The 19,444-nt window shown below is 45.7% G+C and overlaps 1 protein-coding gene across 1 annotated transcript in view; it reads left to right on the top strand.

Annotated features, from left to right (window-relative positions):
• LOC144155552 (protein disulfide-isomerase TMX3-like) overlaps nt 1–19,424 on the top strand; it is a 37,306-nt gene extending 17,882 nt beyond the window's left edge. The window contains exons 10-13 of the mRNA XM_077687069.1: nt 3,479–3,677; nt 10,428–10,496; nt 12,591–12,720; nt 15,782–19,424. Coding sequence (XP_077543195.1) covers nt 3,479–3,677; nt 10,428–10,496; nt 12,591–12,720; nt 15,782–15,810 — 427 coding nt within the window. The 3' untranslated portion in view covers nt 15,811–19,424. The remainder of the gene's footprint in view (nt 1–3,478; nt 3,678–10,427; nt 10,497–12,590; nt 12,721–15,781) is intronic.
• Nucleotides 19,425–19,444: the final 20 nt, after the last annotated feature.

Below are 19,444 nucleotides of genomic sequence, written 5' to 3'. Positions count from 1 at the left end.
TGAGCTATGTACTCTTCACAGAGGAGCTGAAAATGATGTTTTGTGGCAAGAAAAAAAAGGCTACAAAAGGCACTCCGATTTCACGGCAAGGTATTCCAAAAGCCCTGTGTTCAAAAGGACACGAAAGGCTACATAAACCTTAGCGACTTTTGATAAGTGAAATCTATGTTGCAACTTCAGAAGCAGTTTTCTCAAAACAGTTTTTTTTGCCACCTGCGCCGCTTGTTCCAGTGATTTCTTCATGACCGCCGAGTCTGCTTTGATTCCATTTTTTGCATTACATTCCTTGATGAACCGTCCAGGTCGTGACATTCTTGGTTTTGCAGGTTTACTTTTTGTGAATTTTTTCTTCAAGTAGTCGTTGACAGTCTACATGCCTGTTGTACAGCCGTGAGCTGAAGTAAACGGACCACGGGAGCGGTGGCCAAAACTAATCGCTGCGCCGTCTGGTTGCGCGACGCCTGCTGTCGAGACCGCGCACAGCGCAGGCGCGGCCTAGCAGTACAGCGCACATGCCGCTATCGCTCGCCCCTTCGCGACTGCTTCTTGCTTCGATAAATCAGCGCCAGGGGAACCACGCTGCCCTTTTGCTGTCTGCTGGTCAACACACCTGTGGAAACGGCGCGCTGGTGAAATCGGCGGCAACGCCGCTCCGCAGGGTGGGCGCGCTTTTTTTTTCCCCTCCCCCATTCTCCGCTTCATATATTTTGAAGCAGAAAATGAAGCAGAAAAAAATAACTGTGCAGTCGAAGAAAATAAGACAAACACCATCTTTGTCGGTTTTGAGGATAGATGCGAAATTATAGCCTCCCGAGAATATCAGCGAACTCGAAAAATTATTGATGCTGAACATACATGCTAAGGCTTTGACAAATACTGCTGTGTTTAGGTATGTACTGCATTGCTTTATGAAACTTCGTTTGCCGTATGCGGCATAAGTGCCAGTTCGCAAATGCTCAGGAAAATCCAGCTTTGCAATTTTTTTCAAGTTCGAGGCACCGAAACATACATTTAATGTTAAAAAACTATATTGCGAAATGAGATACGATTGAACCACGCCTTGAATGCACAGCGAATATCGAAACGAATGCAAACTACATTTTTCGATTAGATTTATTTGCACTTGAAAACATTATTCATAGTTCTTGCGCACTTCTGTGACACGAGTTGAAATTGAAGAATTTCATGCAAAGGGGGGTCGTTCAGTCCATGATTGAAGATAAAAAGATTACTAGCTTATGGTCGACGGCCGACCAGGTCGACTAGGTTCACCGAAACCACTGTGAAAATCGCCTTTCAGCATCCACATTTCTGACTGCTAGGATAATTCCAAGTTTCATCCATCAAACAAAACTAGGTTAATGGCCGACTAGAAATGATTCCGTTTAGTTTCTTGGGCTAATTTGGTTAATATACCTTCATAAAAATTTGAAAAACTCGTAAGGCGTTTTTTTATATATCCTACATCGTAATAACTTCAATCTATTAAAGTGCGAAACAAAGCAACGTGGAAACGCCAGCTTCGCTGGATGCATTCATGTTATCAATGAATTAGTGGGCCGCTATTTCTGCCTTTTGGTTTTGATAACTTCGAAGCAGTAATAAATGCTCCAAAAGCAAGATTTACTGTGTTTCACTTAACCAATCACCCGTGTGGCATTTCTTTTTGAGCCGTTTAATTTATAGGAAACATACAGACTGCCCCAAGCACGCACACGCACCGACACATTGTTCACAAAAAAGCTGTTTGCTCGATTCGGTGGGTGTTCTTGGCAAAAACCTAAGTGCTATAACAAGGTGTGGTGTGAACAATTGCGGGATTTGGTGACGGGGCGTAAGGGGTTGTGGCAGTTAAATAGGATAGGATTCACTGTAATGTGATCGGAAGCCTGTTTCGGGGACAAGTTTTCCCTGCATGAGGCGCAAATATACCAAAACAAGCTAAATAGCCCGTATACCATCTTGAGCTAAGAGAAAGCACCCACGTTGGTTGGCCATTTTTTCGGATGTATTTGTGATACTGAATAATAAAAAAAGGCTACGAGACCAACACAGCTATAGCACACTGTGTGGCAGCGTAGCACCATTGCCGCATATCAGGTGAGTCGCATCGCTTTCAATGATAGTGCGGCACCCGGCAGCATTCCTCTAACTGCGGGGCGTGATTCCCCCGGCGCTGATTTATCGAATCAAGAAGCAGTCGCGAAGAGGCGAGCGATAGCGGCATGTGTGCTGTACTGCTAGGCCGCGCCTGCGCTGTGCGCAGTCTCGACAGCAGGCGCCGCGCAACCAGACGGCGCAGCGATTAGTTTTGGCCACCGCTCCCGTGGTCCGTTTACTTCAGCTCACGGCTGTACATCAAAATTGAAAACTAAAAAAAATTGTGCTTAATAAGTGTCACGACCTTGTCCATTCATTTGGGAAGGCAAAACACTTCGATCAAGTTTTCTATCATGTTTTATAAGCTGCTCAAGCTTGGTACAAGGTGAACAGAAAGAAAATGTTATAAATAAAAAAAGTTTTCAAGATTTTTCTTTGAAATTTTTATGGTGTTATCATAGAAGCATTTTCAGTTGTGCCAATTTTCATCAAAATTCACAAATAAATAAAAAAGTTGATTTCAAAAGCCACATCCCCCCTTAAATTAGGAACATTTATTTGTCACTGCTTGCCTTATCTCGCCGATACTTCACATTTTAGTGATGTGAAAAAAATGGCAAACTTTTTCTGCATTTGCGAATTTATCAAGGGCGTATTTATAAGTTGACTGCATATGCCAGGCTCTTCTGTACCTTCCTTGTCATAACACCATTTTGAAAAATGCCAAATGCTTTCCTAGTGTTGATGTGCATAGTGCTGTCACCAGCTGTTACACAATTTCTTGTTTGTTGAAGAAACCAGGACTAGCATATTTGTGCTGGCTGAGGCTATGGTTACATGGTGAATCTAGTATGTCGCCCATTTAAGAACTGAGTGCAACTGCAGCTAGATTGTGGATCAAAAGCCATGGGCATCCACGGGAGGGTTAGGGGTGGGAGGCAGCCCCTCCCGTCTGGAGATCCAATGTCGAGGCTGTGCTTCCCTGCTAAGATTGGAGCAGAGGTTTATGAAAAAAGAATCGAGAAGCATTTGTTCAAGTGCAAGACCAATTGACATGCTGCAGTGCCCTTTCAGGATGAAGGAGTTGGTTGAACTAAAATTTTGTGTAAAAATAGTTTATCTGAAACAAACCTACATTGGGTGTAATGTTGTGTAGTGGGGTACCAAAGAGCAGTTTGTTTTTATGAGTGTTGAATTTCTTGTGAAGGTATTAGGCTACCATAGTGGAGGATGATGTTCGAAAGGTCATGTGCATAGTTTTTTTCTAGGAATTTGTCCCATTTTGCCACCGTAGGAGGAACTCGCACATTCAGCATGTGTGTGCAATCCATTTGCGTGATCCACAGCGGCTGACGGTGGTGTCGGTGCTTGTTCGCAGGCACTTTGTGTTTGGCTGGGTGGCCACGCCCGAGATTGCCAACTCGGTGGCTATGATGCACCTGCCAGTGCCCAGCCTAGTGGTGATCCAGCCCGAGACGTACCAGTACTTCCTGCCCGAGGGTCACTCTCGGGAGCAGCCCCCGTCCCCGCAGGCCGTGCTCGAGCTGCTCAACACCATCTTGGACGGCTCCGCTGTGGTCAGTGGGCTGTGCTTGGCTCTCTACACTCTTTAAGGCAAAAGAGAGTAGCGGTTCGTCCTTCATGGCAGTAGTTGTGCTTGCCACAATTATTAAACCCTTTCGGGACTAAATCTGAGCGGATTAACGGTTAGTCCGCAGCCGGTTGGTTCGTTCCAATACTCCCCAAGGTTGAACTGCCGGAAGAAAGTCTCAGGGAAAAAATTGGCACCGCAGCTGGAATTGAACCACCATCTCGTGCAACACAAGTCCAATACCTTACCAGTCGGCCACGCCACCAGGCAGGATGGTGGGTGGAAATATATGCAGTACTTCACGCAATGTGACATTTTTCGCTTGTGTCAGAATTCTTAGCTGTGCAAGTGATCGCGATTTGCTTATTGCTTCCTCTGGGGAATAGTACTATTGCTCAGCTCGATTCTAAGTAAAACCTCACAGCCATAGCTTGTTCTATTAAAAAAAATAAAATATTATTGCTCTAGTTGTGACGGGAAGCTGGGTGATGTGGCGACTCATTTGTTTCGGCACAAGTTAGTGCCAACCAGGTATATTCTCAGGGTTCGCTACATATCCTTAGTGCTTTCGGTGCCATATATGAAAGGAGTTGTCTGTGTAAGTGTCAGAATAGGGAAACAGACCACATTTTTCTGCATAGGCGAAACCAAGCTAGGCATTCATTAGCCTGAATTCTTCGAGCTAGCGTTGGCAGATGATCAGGACGGGGAAATGCAGCCGGGTCTTAAATGGGCCATGCAGACGAAACACAAGTTTGGCTCATTCAATGTATTGGCTCATTAGAATCATACTGACGCCACTTTTTTAATGTTAACTTCACTCAAATAAGCTATACAATTAAGAAAAAATGGAATGGCCTTGCGCCCCACTAGCTTATTTCCCACGACAGAACCTATGATGTCATATACCCAGCTGTGTGATTGGCTGAGGCCAGCAAAAGCAAACGCAAATTAGGCAGGGCTTATAAGCTTGTTGAACAAGCGATTTGCGCTTAAATTTAGGGCCCATTCTTTTTATGGCAGTAAGAATTGTGGGGGGAACAATTAAAGTTAGAAATGAACACGTAAACACTGGAGCAGTTAGTGCGGCACTTTGCCAGCCGACACTGCCTAACACAACGTCGGACGCGTTGGACTTGTCGGACACAACACTGACCAACTGACATAAGCGACACGGTCACTTACATGACCATGATTGTCAAGTCATAGCTTATGTTTTAGGAAACGATTAGTATGAACCCTAATAAAAATAGAGCAGGGATAGAAGTCCGGCCAAAAGCAAAGTGCGAACACTGACACTTCAGCAGTATTGCAGCATCATCTATGGAATGCTACAATTCTGCGCGTGCGCAACCATATTCGCGCGTCCTGCAAAGTTTTGCGAGTGCAAGTCTGCCTCAGACAGATCACAACATGCTGCAGAATGGCTCGCGCAAGGGCGCCTCATTGTCGGCGTGATTCAAACTTTGGCGGTGGCAGATGTGGCAAGTTGAGAGTTGCCCGTAGGATGCGGACGCTACAGCGAACTCCTCTCCCCCCCTCTCTCATACTCGGTGTGCGCTGCTACTACCAACCCCTCGCGAATTCTGGAAAGAGTGTTGTGTGTGTCCGAACTATGTTCGCGCCATGTGCAAAAAACAGGGTGAGCACTTGTTTGACTGTTAGCGCGCTTTCGACATAAATGCGGGGGGCCCCGAGCGCAGAAGTGTATTCGTTTTGGAGCAGCTAATCAGTGCTGTCACTCTGCTCGAGTCCTGTACTGTAACCTCGCCCAGAATGGTATTATTCTTGTCTTGCTTCGGCTCATCGCTCGCCATGCAGTACACCAGTTAAGTTTGCTTCCGGCTTCTTGTCGTCGTTACCAAGGCAGCAACTTTTGCTGGCCGCTCTTCACCACGCTACCTCGCATGATGGAGGCGGCAGAGCCCGGTTTGGGGACACCTGTCCGAATGTAACGGGTTTCCAGTGGTGGGATCGCAACTTCGCAACAGAAAGTGGGCAATAAGCTAGATAACCAAGTGGCCATCTGTGAGATGGTAGCAGCCCAGGTCAGCAGGCTATCTTTAGTTTTAAGGCCCTGCTCTGGATACATCATTGTCGACGTCACGAAAACACACGGTTTAGCGGGAGAGTTGAAATTTTGGCTTAAAATGTTTATTTTCTCAGTGAATAAAGCATTGTTTGCTGCCAGACAAGCTCTGAGGACACTATAAAACACAATCTTTTGAATAAAACAAACTTGTATTTTGTCTGCATGGCCCCTTTAAGGCAGTTGCAGCATTGTCATAGCTTTTGTACGCAAGGCATTTACTGTGTACCTATAGTGAAAGATAATTTCAAGTCGCTAAGCTATAGCGTACACTTTTATTGTCGTAATTGCCATCAGTAACTAGTGCATTTTTCTCGTCTATTGAACATACAGGCATTCATTACTTAACATTTCATTGCGCATTCATTACGCTTAGCGAGTAAGGTTTTGCTATTTTTACTAACTGTCTCATTGTGTGACGCTTTGTGCAATGCATCATATTAACATAACCACTGAGAAGCATTTGTCCAGAGCGCATCGCCGCTTCATTTAGCCCAGATGCGTTTCTTATCACAAAGGGACACTGAAGGCAAGAAGGCAACCAGCAAGTTCGTTTCAAATCATACACTGACCTTCCTATAGCCATTTTAGCGTTGATTCGGTGCCGAAAGATGCCTTAATTGCTGAGAAATCTCTAATCAAACAACACATTTTCCTCCTCATTTCCCTCGCAGCAATTTAATGACGCAAACAGTTTGCGTCACAATAAACCTGAAGCAAGCGAGGCAGTGGTGATGTATAGCGGTATAGGAGCAACTGAATACAACGCTACCACGTACCAAGCGGTTTCGCCAGTTTTGGTCAAATTACTTGTGCTTTCCCGATCTTCCATGTCCTTTGCTGCTCCGGACCGCTAAGCAAAATGGGACCCTTCATGGGATCCATGATGAGTATTGAAGCTTTGTTGAAGAAAAGCATATTGTCCTTTTTGCCTTAAAAATGTTGGTGTCAAACCAACCACTCGTGCACAGCCTTCGCACGCCGCCTCGCATAGCGGCTCCGCCGCCAGCGTGGAGGAGTAGCACCATCCAGTGACAGCCAGGGAAGATGTTGCCTACGCCACACGTTTCATACATTTTAAAATACTTACTTTAGTCACAGTAAGTGTTCCCGTGTTTTTCTTTGCGCAGTGAAAGCATGCAGAGAGTCATCCGTCATAACGCACAATCATCTGGGCGAATATGGCACCAGGTATTGCACCGAAACTGAAACGAACTTGTTGGCTTTTGGGGTCGCCACGTGATCTATCGACTGGGTTTCATGATATTGTTTCCAGCTTTCTTTTTGTTCTTCAATGCTCGAACATGACGCTAGAGAAACTTCAAGTTAAGTTTATAAACTTCTGAAGGTGTATTGTTAAAGTATTTGTAACGCAATTTTAACCACCTCCGGTGTAAGTTGCACAGTATGGCCAGGGGTGGCGATACCTGTGTTCACATTTTTGCTATTTTCTATCTTATTTTAGACGAGCTACATGTAGGAGTGGTATAAATCTATCAATTTAGAGCAACTTGTATTTTGTCTTCAGTGTCCTTATAAAATTGATATTTTATCACAAGGCACTATATAAAAGACCCAATGATTCCAGTGACTTCCGTTTTGCAATTCTAAAACTGTACAGAGGCATATGTGCCAAATTGCAACAACACCATTACAGGGGATTAATGACGCAGCAACGAGACTAAATGTGTTTTGGCTTCCCATTGCTCTCTATAGATCCGTGGGGATGAACATTTACTCCACATTTGTGCATATGGCGCACAAGCTGCCACAGTTACTCTACTTGAAGACGAACGGTTGCCCATTGAGACTAACGGCTGTATTTGGTCCCAGTCTACTCTCCCGTTGCTCTCTTTTGCCTTAGAGTGTAGATGGCCTCTCATTTTTGTGGCCCTCTCTTTGACCTTGCCCAGCACTTGGTGTATCGCTGTTTTATAACAGCGATACACCATCAGCTACACCATCAGATACACCATCAGCGATACACCACTGTCAGCTGTTCAGTGTAGCTTTGAGTACCGTATTTACACGATTGTAAGTCGACTCGAATGTAGGTCGACCCTCCAAAATTGCATCTCTCAAAAAAAAAAAAAAAATGTGAGCGCCGCCTAGAAAATTGTATCACAAAGCATGGCCTCCGCAATTTGCTGCCGGCGGCGGGCTCAGCACCGCCGGCAGCAAAGCGCGCAGGCGCCGCCGGCAGCAGATTGCGGAGGCCATGCACAAAGAGAAGCTTTTCCGTCAACCCACACCGCGGCACAACCCGCTCGCGGTATGCGCGGTAGATGTTAAGAAAGAAAGGCTTTTGTATAAGCACCCGGAATAACCATTCGCTGTGGGTTGAGTGGGAAGAACACATTCGCTGCGAGATGACAGCCATCGAAGCAACCGGCAGCGGCCACTGCCGCGCGATACCAAAACAAACAACATGGCGGCTGACGGAAGCGGCCGCGCGCGATTTACTTTTGAACGCGTTCGGAAGTGTACTGAACAATGTGATATGATATGGGCTACGTTAGCGCCGCGTATTGAATCAAGGGATTCGCTAATACTCATTTTGTTTATTAGAGTTGAATAAAACACTTCTTGACGCGTTTTTGCACGCAATTCGTGCGCGTCGGCATTGCGCGGACGACTTTTTCACTCCTGCGGCAACGATTCCGCGCGCGCGGCACCTTCTACTGCTTTTAAATTCTACCAGTTCTACCTCGGCAAAACCAGCAAAACGCGCACCGCGCGCGACACCGGGAGGAGCCTGACGACGCGCGCTCTTCATCAGGACAGCCGGCTGGCGCCGCCGGAGATGTTTATGCTTACCACGGTGGCGGATATTTGATTGGCGATTTCCCTAGCGGTGCGGATAATGCTTTATAGTGTCGTTTTCGACCATATTATCAGCTCCTTTCCTGCACAAACGTCTTCGTTTGTGCCTTCAGCGATATCTGAGAGAGCGGTTAGAAGCGGTCGCTGGAGCTACGCGCACCTCTTCGCGAATGGTGCCGCCATGTTGCCGCCGCCGATCGCGTAGCGCGCAGCATGCGGGGATGCGGGTGGTATTTGCGGCAGCGTCAGTGCGGCGCATTTTCACGAGCAGAAGACGCCCCATGCGGTTCATAGTTTAGACCATAATTATGGGAACGAGGGTGCAAAGCTGTCCCCACCTCGTAGCACCCCCGATTTCTCGTTTCTCTTGCCGTTACTAGCGGTAGACGGTTCGACTTCGATTCTAAGTCGACCCCCCAACATTGGATTGTCAAATTTGAAAAAAGGGGTCGACCTACAATCGTGTAAATACGGTAAATGGAAAACTAGGTTTTTTACTGAAGAATGAGTGCGAAGTAGGGGTTGTGAAGCTACAACGTCACCTCGTTACAAGAGACACTCAAGGGACCCGGGAAACATGTCTCTCGTAACAAAAGCCTCTTGTAACCAAAAATTCTAAAAACAGTGCGGAGTCGAACATGACCACTTTATTATAAATCAGTACCAAAGTGTATTCAAACCGGTTGACAGGAAAATTCTCACTATGGCTTAAGAAAGGAATTTAGTTTAAGGACTGCAGATTGTATTAGCTCCCTTCCCAACTTTTGTAGGTAAAGCACTTCACTTTGCAGGCATTGCTGTTCTCACAATACCGTTACAATACTCTTTGACAATTGCCAGTCCTGGCACTTTCTGTCCTACAATACCCTCGTTATCCTACTCCTCTGGGTCATCCTCTATGGCACCACTTACTTGCACGAGGGTCACATGATCTGTAGGCTCCTCGAACACACAAGGTCCACATCTGCAGACACAAACTCCTCAAAAGTTTCTGGAACCTCTGCGGTCCCTTGGATGCAGGCTGAAGCTTCATCTTCAGGGCAGTTTTCCACGAGGTCCTTCATATAAGGCCCCCCTTCCATCGTGTCTCTTCTAAATAGGGAGGAATTTACTCTAGGGACCCAAAAAAGTTGCCCTTAGTAACAGAGTGTCTCTTGTAACCATGTCTCTTGTATGCAATGTTGCTAACGTGGTGAACATAGGAAAACCAACCAAACCATTTTCAAATGTCTCTTATAACCAATTGTCTTTTGTAATAGCAGTGCCTCTTGTAACGAGGTTCTACTGTATAGCAAAGGCAGCATTAGTGAAGCTGCGCCAAAGAAGCAAAGACTGCGAAAACAGTGTTCCAGCTGGTATTTTTGCTGTCACACTTGGTTGGTGCGTTCTTTACATCTCGTGGCTAAACCAATAGCTCGCACTCCAGCAAGCCGTCATGCAGAACATGAATGCTTGCCGAGGAGCATGAAATTGATGTTCCAGCAGGGAATACCCTCATTTTCTCACTCTTTTGCATTTTCTTAGCACAATTTGCTGATGGCAGAGGTTGTTTTGCTGGCAAAAGCGTGGCAGAATCTTGTGCGGGGCTGCACATCTTGTGCCTGATACAGAGCTGCTGGAATAAGCAGCTGTCTTCATCAACCTTGGTTGTATCTGGGGGCATAAAATGGCAAGAGAAGCCTGAAAGAGAGAGAATGATTTTTCAAAACCTTTCTAAGTGTAAGGATCCTCTACACAAAACATACTCTGTCTGAGACAGCAAGGTACCATTACTGAGCCAACGTTAGACTTTTCTTATTGTTTTTTTCCTACCTTTGCCTTTAGCCGTACGGGGGTGACAGCTTCCCTTATCGGCTGTATCGGGCTTACTTCGAAGCCAAGACAGCATTAGCGGTGAGTATGTATGTTCACGTTGCTTGATGTTGCGTTGCCTCTTAAAATTTCTTGTCACAGTGCTTGCCTTTTTAAGCTGACCTTTCGGTTGTGTGTTGCATGCAAGAGTTTGTACTGTGTTCGTGCTTTTCAGGGGATGTTGAGGAGTTGTTAAGTACATTTAATTATGGCACTAGCCTGTAATAGTGAATAGTATCCCTTCGACAAAGCGTCTTTCCTTTAATATTTTGACCAGCTTATAAGCTTTTGTTTAGATTACCTTTGAGCTTGAATTGCTTGTAGCTATGTCTTAAGTAATAATTTACTATAAATAGTGAACTTTACAAAACTTATTGGGGAAAAATAAATGATAAAACTTTTATTACTTTATTATTAGCAAGTTGAAGCATCGTTATTTTAGTGCCCATATGTACAGTGCAATATGCGTCGGGCTAGTGGTTTTTGGTTGCAGATTCTGCACTAAGTTGTAGCAACTAGATTTGTACGAGTGTGGTTAAAAATTTGAAACAAAGTTCAAGTAAACAAAAGCCTTCTTGCTGGTTTTTTGTTATAATGTGAACAGAAACACCATTATATCGCCTAGAAAATATGCCTTTGTAATTTTGTGTTTTGCTGCCATGAATGGGCACCTGATAACTCGGTGGCTCCTTTCACATGGGTTGGCCAATCAAAAACCTCTCGTATATGTGCGACAGTCAGTGGTGCCTACTTGGGCAAGAAATCAAACGTAGGGCACTTGCATGACGAACATGCCCCATATTATAAATAATAAAAATGTATGCAGAAGCAGCCAAACCACCGTGTCATTTGCTGAAACAGCTGCCGTTGTGTATTTACTTTGGTGGGCATTATGCATGCTATCAGATCCCCTTCGCTGCCGCAGCGCGAGGTATCTGTGAGCACTGGTTGCACAGCACACTTGTAATGAGCCATTGCAGGTAACTGTGCGTGCAGGAGGCCTTCAGATGTTCTGTTGCTGGTTCTTGAGTAGCTTCTTGTACCTGGTAGTACCTTTGATGTACTAAAATTCTGGGCAGCAGGCTCCTGCCGTGTGCAAGGTGATGAAAAGTTGAAATTGAAGCATAAAAAATGCGGAAATGTTCGCATCACGTATTGAACCTAAGCCTGAATATGTGTCCGTTTTGTGGAATAAAAAGTGTGTTCATTAATTGAGTAAATATGGTAAGTGTGCATGCTATGTAAAGAACTAAAGGAGGTGGGATCTGAAAATTTTTTTCCATGGGCTACTTGCTGCATTGCTGCCGCACATAAAGCACGCACAAAAGAAGACGCTGGGAAGTTAGTGAAAATTTGTTCCGAACGCCGTAGAAACGTTCTTGTAGAGTCCCAGTTGAGAAACGCTGTGATAAAAAAAAATGCTCAGTTTGATATGCATATGACATACTAGTATAGGCATTTACTCACACACAGCGACTAACTAGCTACTGACTAAAGTTGGTAGCTTTGATTACTTAATCATGGTTAATGGAAATTAGCACTCACTGAGTCTTCACTAACCGAACCTGCGTTCAGGCTGCCAACCTGATGTGCTGACTAAGTAGTCAAGTGCAAGTCAGGGCTGTGCCGCAGGCAGAAAATGCTGCGCATGTGCTTTGTAGATTCAGCCCTAGCAACAGGACAGCGGCTGTGGCTGTAGCTAAAGATATGCCTCACCACCCACCCTATTTCGTTTCGATTTCGCTGCCTGTCACGTCGTGAACTTCGCATTTGCTCCAATCGGTGCGCTTGCCTGCCCATAGCTCAATGTCCTGTGTTTTCTCCATAATGCTTGGTGTGCAATGTGCGTGCCTGTTTATGCTTTGCCTAGGCCTGTCGAGCTTTACTTCAATCTTATGTATATTCACTGTTAGTATTGCTTGGTGGCATCAGTCATAATCACTCACGTACCGAACTGATTGTTGTAGAGGTTTCTCATGTAGACTCTTAAGTGTATTTTTGCAGTCTTTCTTGCTGGGCAGGCAGTGGGAAAGGCATTGCGGGAATTCCACCTAATGTGCCTTGCATTTGCTCAGCTGAGCGTTGAACTGCTGTTCGCTCCAGCCGTTGAAAATGCATTCTTGTTTTCCCTTGCAGGGAATGTGGCGTGGGAACCCAGTCTTAACAGCAGTGCTGTTTGGCCTTCCACTGGGCTTTCTGAGCATCATATGTTACACCACGTGTTGCTGTGATGTCCTAGAAGCATCTGATGAGGACGACGAAGCAGGCAAGTGCTCTCTTTTGAACCAAGTGCACAGAACATGGCTGCTGGTTTGTTAGTTATGCCCTGTCTTCCTGCTATTTGCAATGCCAGCTAAAACTGCTATTTGCAGCCAGCTAAAAGAAAGCAACGTTCAAAAGCCGAGGGGGGCATAGCATGCTCAAGTGAGAGTGGAAATGCAAGCCAAAGTCTTGCTTTCTTACGTTTTATAGAGTTGACTCCTGTAACGAGTCATGCGCAAAGCGGCGAAATAACCCCTCGAGACGCAATAATAAGTAAAATTGTGATTCCTTCAAATATGGCTTTTAAAACAAACCCAAATTCAGTGATATAAATCAAAATAGGTTTATTGATCTAAGAAAAAAAATTTCTGATGTGTACATTTGTACTCATGGCCCCCCTCTTCAGTAAAGCATGTCAATTAGAATTTGCACAATCAAAAACTATTTTCAAGTACTTGACTTGTCAGTAGTATTCAAGAGTGAAATTTCAATGCCTCTAAGATTGATTGCTTTGACGGTGCTACTTTCTGATGTAAATCCAGAGAAGCAATCCTTTGCGGCACTGAGGCCAAGGTAAACTTCGCATTTGCGGCAGCGAACCCGAGACTTCGAAACAGAGCTTGTGTTTCGACACCTTTGGGGGAAGTTAGCACTTATGTGATTGGGCCAGTGGTTCATTCTGTCAGACCTTGTGAAATTCATTGGCATGGCGTGCCGACATGCAATTTGCAGACAGGCTTTGGAGAGGCCGTGCTTGGCCTTCCCCTCTTGGGTGGCGTAGCTTTGTTGCTGGCAATCAAGCTACCGTATTTACTCTAATCGAGGCTGGCCTCGATTCTAAGCCGACGCCCGAAATTTAGAAGGTCAGGAAAAAAAAAAAAAAAAAAACTTACCTCGATTGCAAGCCGAACAAAAAAAGGCTCTGGACCAAGACTCGAACATGCACTTTATTTATTGCGGTGCTTGTCGTAGCATCTTCAATGCTCACTTGCAGGCTGAACCCGAACCGCTTCATAGAATGAGTGACCTAGACCATGCTGGCCTTGAACTGAGCCCGCACGACGCCTCGAATGTTTGGCATCTCCCTTGCCTTTGCCTGTATTATCTCCATCATCACAGGCATTCCACCCTCTGGTTGTTGCTAGGAAAGTCAGCGACTTCCTCCTCCACCTCGTGGTGTAGGCCTTTCTTGCGTCCTGTGAAGGCCATACGCTTGGTGGTGAAGTTGAAAAGTTTGTTCCGCTGTTTCCGCCATCGGCGCACATTTTTCTCATTGACTCCAAAGTCGTGCTTTGCTTGGAGGTTTGAAGTTCTCTCGGCCTCCAAGACTACTCTCCGCTTGAAATCCGTGGTATAGTGTACTAGCCGCGTTGTAGTGGCACTGCTTCGTGGGCGCCATTGTGCTGCGAACACAGGCTCTTCTCAAGGTCACACGACAACATACACAAGCAAGCACGGAATGCTGAGAGCTGGGTTCACAACGTTCAAACAGACAAAACGCAGCCTGAAAACTTGGAGGAAAGAGAAGTTTTTCTTCCTCTATGCCTGAAAACCAGCTCCAAGCCTGTGGCTGCGAGATGGCGTTGAGCGTTTAGCAGTGACAGGAAAGCCACATCCTCAAATGTAAGCCGACCCCCAACTTTTGTAAATGACATTTTAAAAAAAGTATCGGCCTAGATTCGAGTAAATACGGTACGTGCAATGTCTAACTGAAATGCCATGACATCTTTCACTTTTTTTGGAGGGAGTCCCTCAGAATTCGCATCTCGTGTGTATTTCAGCCAGCTGTTCCCGTCAGCAATTGTGGCCAAAAGAGCTTAAGCCGACGTCGTCGATGTTTTTGCGACTTATTGAGTGGTCTCTTATACCTATAACAGATGCAATACTTGCATAAATCCAGTAACACAAGTTAGATAAAAATGAAATGCAAAGACAAGGTGATCTGGCCAGGCAGCATTCAGGCGCCATGTGTACAATTGTACGCACGTTTTTTTTTTTTCTCCGCGGCATAGTGCCATCTTTTACAGGAGTCACAAAACTTCTCATTCGTGACAAGTCCAAACCTTGTATGTTATGCTGCTATGGAAAACTTTTTTTTTAACATTATTAGCCTTAAAAACAAAAAGAATCGCAATGCACTTACTTGCCTTCCATAAAAGCTGGAGGCGTCCATCTTGAGTGTTTGTTTTGGCTTCAGCTTCGGTGCGAAAACAAAAGAAGATAGTAGCTCTAATTGTCCACTTAGAAGGCATGCGGCAGTGCACACGTGAAGTACCATTCCATTTGAAGCAAAGGAGCTTGTGCACCGTGGCGCCAAAATTGATATGTACAATTCTACACACTGCCGCTGAAGGGGATAAAGAGTTGGGATGCAGGAATAATGTCTGCTCATAGCTACCCCTGAAGTTTAGAAATCTACTAGGAGCAGGACCCAAGTAACGCCCTGATTATGCAAGTTCTCTGCACGAAGGCACCCTGGACCTAATGATTTCTGCTTGTCTGAAGTTCACAGCCGGTAGGTCAGCCAGGCACAGCCCCTCGAAGAATCCTCGCAATGGATTTACTGAAAAGGGACAGAGGAGGTTTTGCAGGATGAGCGGCAGTACTTTCTCGTGTTACTGTTTTGCCCTCAACCTCTCTGAGGCCATTTTCTTTTACCAGGGGTCGAACTGCATATTAGAACCAAAATGCACATTAACTTTGGGCTATGCTATATGCTTGTATTCAGAGTGATAGGCTGAACTTTGTTATAATATCCTAGCTTGCTTGATTAGGATCGAACTTGTGTTGTTCGGGCATATGCATTTTGTAGATGGACTCATCATTAAATTTCATGCACTGAACCTGCCAACCTTTCCACTATTCAGTGCAGCAGGTTTCGTAACATTGTGTCGTACTCTCAATTTCATGAAAACAGTAAACTCTTGAAAATGTTCTCCGAATCTGCCCAAAATTAAACTCCCAAAATGCAAAGCTGCACTCATAACCCCCTCAAAACCTCTACTTGAGTTGAAATTTTTATGGATGTGCATTCATTATGGTTTCAACTTTTGTGCCTATTTCAGACGAATCAAGTCACGAGAAGAAGGAGTAAGAGCATGTCCGAGGAGCCTGTTGCGTGGGGAGAAAGCAAAGGGCGTGCCTCTGCCCTGCACGCCTTCGAGCAGTGGACATCACTGGATATCACTTCAGTAGATGGTGCAGCACCTTGCCAAGTGACCCCAGAGCAGCTGGCAGGCTGTAGCCCCTGGCCATGGTGTTAAATGTTTAGAGAACACCTGGTCAGGGAGCAGTCAGCGTCCCCCCTTCTTGGGCCTCTCATTCGGAGGGCACCTGGAAGAGGATGAGCCTTGTAATCGAGGGGCGTGATCAACCAGCACATGTGCAGCCATGTCTGTGGGTTAGTCTTGGTGCAGGCTGTATTCTGGCTCCATTCAGGGCTGCAAACATGTAGCCTTTTTGTTGCTTTTTCCTTTTTTTAAGGAAAGGCTGCTTTTATGTGGGAAGAGAGGAACAAATGTGTATACTGGTTGGCAGGGTTGTACTGGGGTAAAGTGGTTTGAAAGCAAGAGGGGGCTCTAGTCTTGTTCACGCTGTGCGTTTTTATTTTTCTATTGTTTTTTTTAACAAAATAAGTGAAAGCTATGTGGGCACACAAGTGTTTAGGTGCTGGTTTAAGCCTCAGCACCATCCCCCTGCAAATAGAGTCGGAGAAAAAAAAAAGAGGCTTACCTGAATTGAGCGCTGAACATAACCTTTTCTTTTTTTTCCCCCCCTTTCTACATGGTTTTATACCAGGCCTTTAGTTTAGGTCAGAGATGGATACTTGGTTATTTTGTTGCGTGTCTGCTCCTTCATAGACCAAGTTGTATGTCCTCTTCTTTGTAGTGTTTACATTTTAAATGCACACCGCAGGCTTATTTTGCTTGCACATGATGGGGAATCTAGCTGTCGAAGGTATGTTTCGTCGCAGGACTCTCTACACCCTTCGGGACCTGTTCATTGTGTATGCGTTGTGACCTATGTGATGCAGGCTTGTGTTTTGAGCCTATGAAGACACCGGTATGTGCTTTCGAAAACTGCTCTTGCACTTCCATTATGTCAGAGATGGATAGCAGTAGTACCAAAGGCCATCCACAACAAAATTTGACCTGGGCAACATTTAACTGCTCAAATGGGCAGTCTATGTCACCAAACGGTTCATGACAAAGTTTTGGGCAACTGATGTGCCTGGTGCTTTAATTGAAGCCGTCAAGAGGGCCCAGTGGCAGATCATTCAGCCCCTTGTTAACTGTTGCCAGAGTCGCTGGTTGGGTGTAGCCTCAAGCCAGGGTGTTAATTTTTAGTTGAAAACCTGATTGGGGAGCAGTCCATTCTGCAAGAGGTGGGAGGGCTTGCATCAAGTCACGCACAGATTCTATTCTGTGCAGAATTCTGCAGGTGACGGACATATTTTCCTCTGCACCTTCCATTTGGTTGCAAGTTTTTGCATAATGCAGGCTATGATGCGTGTCTCGCTGTTTCCTTTCAAGATTTAGCAGGCAGCTAAAAGAGGGAACATATAGTATCTCTTCATCAGGGGCTGTAAAATGGCACCACATAGCAGCCTTTTGTGGCAGCAGAAATAACAGTGCACATCCTTTGAGGACTGGGTTGGGCAGGCACAGTGCTTGTGCTCCCTTTTTGCGTATCACGGGGGCACAGCTGGTAAGCATTCTTAAGTCCTTGAAACCTAATGTAATATATATATCAAAAGGACGCAAATGCAAAGCACACTTCTTCCGTCTAGTTGTCGAGAGCAGTAGTTCATTTTAAAAGCTGTTAAGTGGTTTGCAGTTTTCTATGAGCAATATACACGGCATGACAAAATTTCCACATCCATCATCATTCTGGGACAGAGCAAGTGATATTACAGAACGAAAATAGAAGGAAGAAAGCACATGGAGATAGCGGCCTTTGAGAATGGAGAGGGTGGCGTTGCCCAGGAGGCGCCTATTGATGAGCACCTCCTGTTGCGATTTCCTGCCCTTCTTTCCATTGAGCATGCCTATTGAGTTTGTTTTCATTGGATATTCGCTTACAGCAGGCCTTGCGTGCTCTACAAGTAAGGAGCGCACAGCCATCATCGCTGCACTCAAAGCGTCAGCATCATTTCTGGCTGCCAGTAATTGCCTTTCTTTTTTTGTTTTAAAAATGTTGATCTTTTGTGGGCTGTTCTTGATGAGTTGCTGCGTATTTGTGGTGTCATATTTTGCATTTGACACTTGTTGTAGTCATGGTATTAGAAAAGAGTGGTCTTGTTCAATCAACAGTCCCATACACACACTGCCCACGGTGAAACCTGGCATTCATTTTTCACACATATTCCTAATGAATCTCTTCTTCAAGGAGAGTAGTTTTTAAGGTAGTGTTGTGCCACCCCCCTGCCGTGCATGGCCTTGATGTTCTTGGGGAGCACCCACAGGTCACTTACAGTGCCCCACCACCCAACAGTAGTCGCAGGTGGGCTGCTGTTGCAGGAGGCATGTGACAGTCTGCTCAGAGTCGTGCTAGTTGGTCCTTGATGTCTGTGCCGTGCTCTTCCTTCAAGTTGCAGGCCTTCAGGCACAGCAGTGCCACACGGTACTTTGAAAGGGCCTGCTTGATCTGTTTCTTGTAGAAGTCATTTCCTTCCTGTTTGTGACCCGCCGCGGTAGCTCAGTGGCTAAGGCGTTGCACTGCTGAACACGAGGTTGTGGGTTCGATTCTCGGCCGCGGCGGCCGCTTTTCTGATGGAGGCGAAAAGCAAAAACGCCCGTGTGTACGAGATTTTGGTGCACGTTAAAGATCCCCAGGTGGTCAAAATTAATCCGGAGCCCTCCGCTACGGCGCACCCCATCGCCTGCGTTGCGTCGGCGCGTTAAACCCTACAATCAATCAATAAATCTTCCTGTTTGTGCACTCTTGGGATGGCGGTAACCTGCGAGAGGCTGTCGAGGCCTCCGATAGGCGGAGCTTGATGGCTGTGTTGAGCTCTTCAAGTTGCAGGCCTTCAGGCACAGCAGCGCCACACGGTACTTTGAAAGGGCCTGCTTGATCTGTTCCTTCTAGAAATCATTTCCTTCCTTTTTGTGTGCTCTTGCAATGGCAATATTCGGCAACAAGCTGCGAGGGCCTCCGATGGGTGGAGCTTGGAGTCGCTCGGCCGTGGCTCAGAGACCGAGTCTGCTGCAGCAGCAACGTCGGCCATGGTGGTGAGCAACTTGCTCATACTGCTGGAATAAACTTACCGAGCTCCTCCATCACAGATTTGACGGACAACACTGGGATCTTAACAGATGAAAGGTGCAGTCAGATATTTAATTCATGAGAAAGCTGAAGCCTGACTGGGAATGGCTGCCGTGCTCCCCAATCACACTCTCTCAACCTCCTCCTCCTCCTCCGTCACCTCAGATAAGGTCTGGTGACAATCGCTGATAGGTCATCACGTGGCTGGCATTGAAGGCGAGAGGATAAGTATAATTGACAATGGCGACAACATGCAGTGCAAAATTTTGTTGTGGTTGGCCTTTGTATAGAAGAGAGATGCAGGTGCAAGAGGATGTGTGATTGCTGTGCGTAAATAGTTTGTGCCATTTTCAATATACATAGCGCCACCATTTTTACACTGTATGCTTGCCTTCTTTCCTTTTTGTTTTTGATGACAAAAAAAAAAGAGATACAACTCCAGTGCGTGCATTCGAGTTCAC

The sequence above is a fragment of the Haemaphysalis longicornis genome, unplaced genomic scaffold (assembly GCF_048455015.1).
Source record: "Haemaphysalis longicornis isolate Haplotype H1 unplaced genomic scaffold, Haemaphysalis longicornis Haplotype H1 scaffold_1, whole genome shotgun sequence".
NCBI lineage: Eukaryota > Metazoa > Arthropoda > Arachnida > Ixodida > Ixodidae > Haemaphysalis > Haemaphysalis longicornis.
This window is presented reverse-complemented; position numbering and strand designations above follow the sequence as displayed.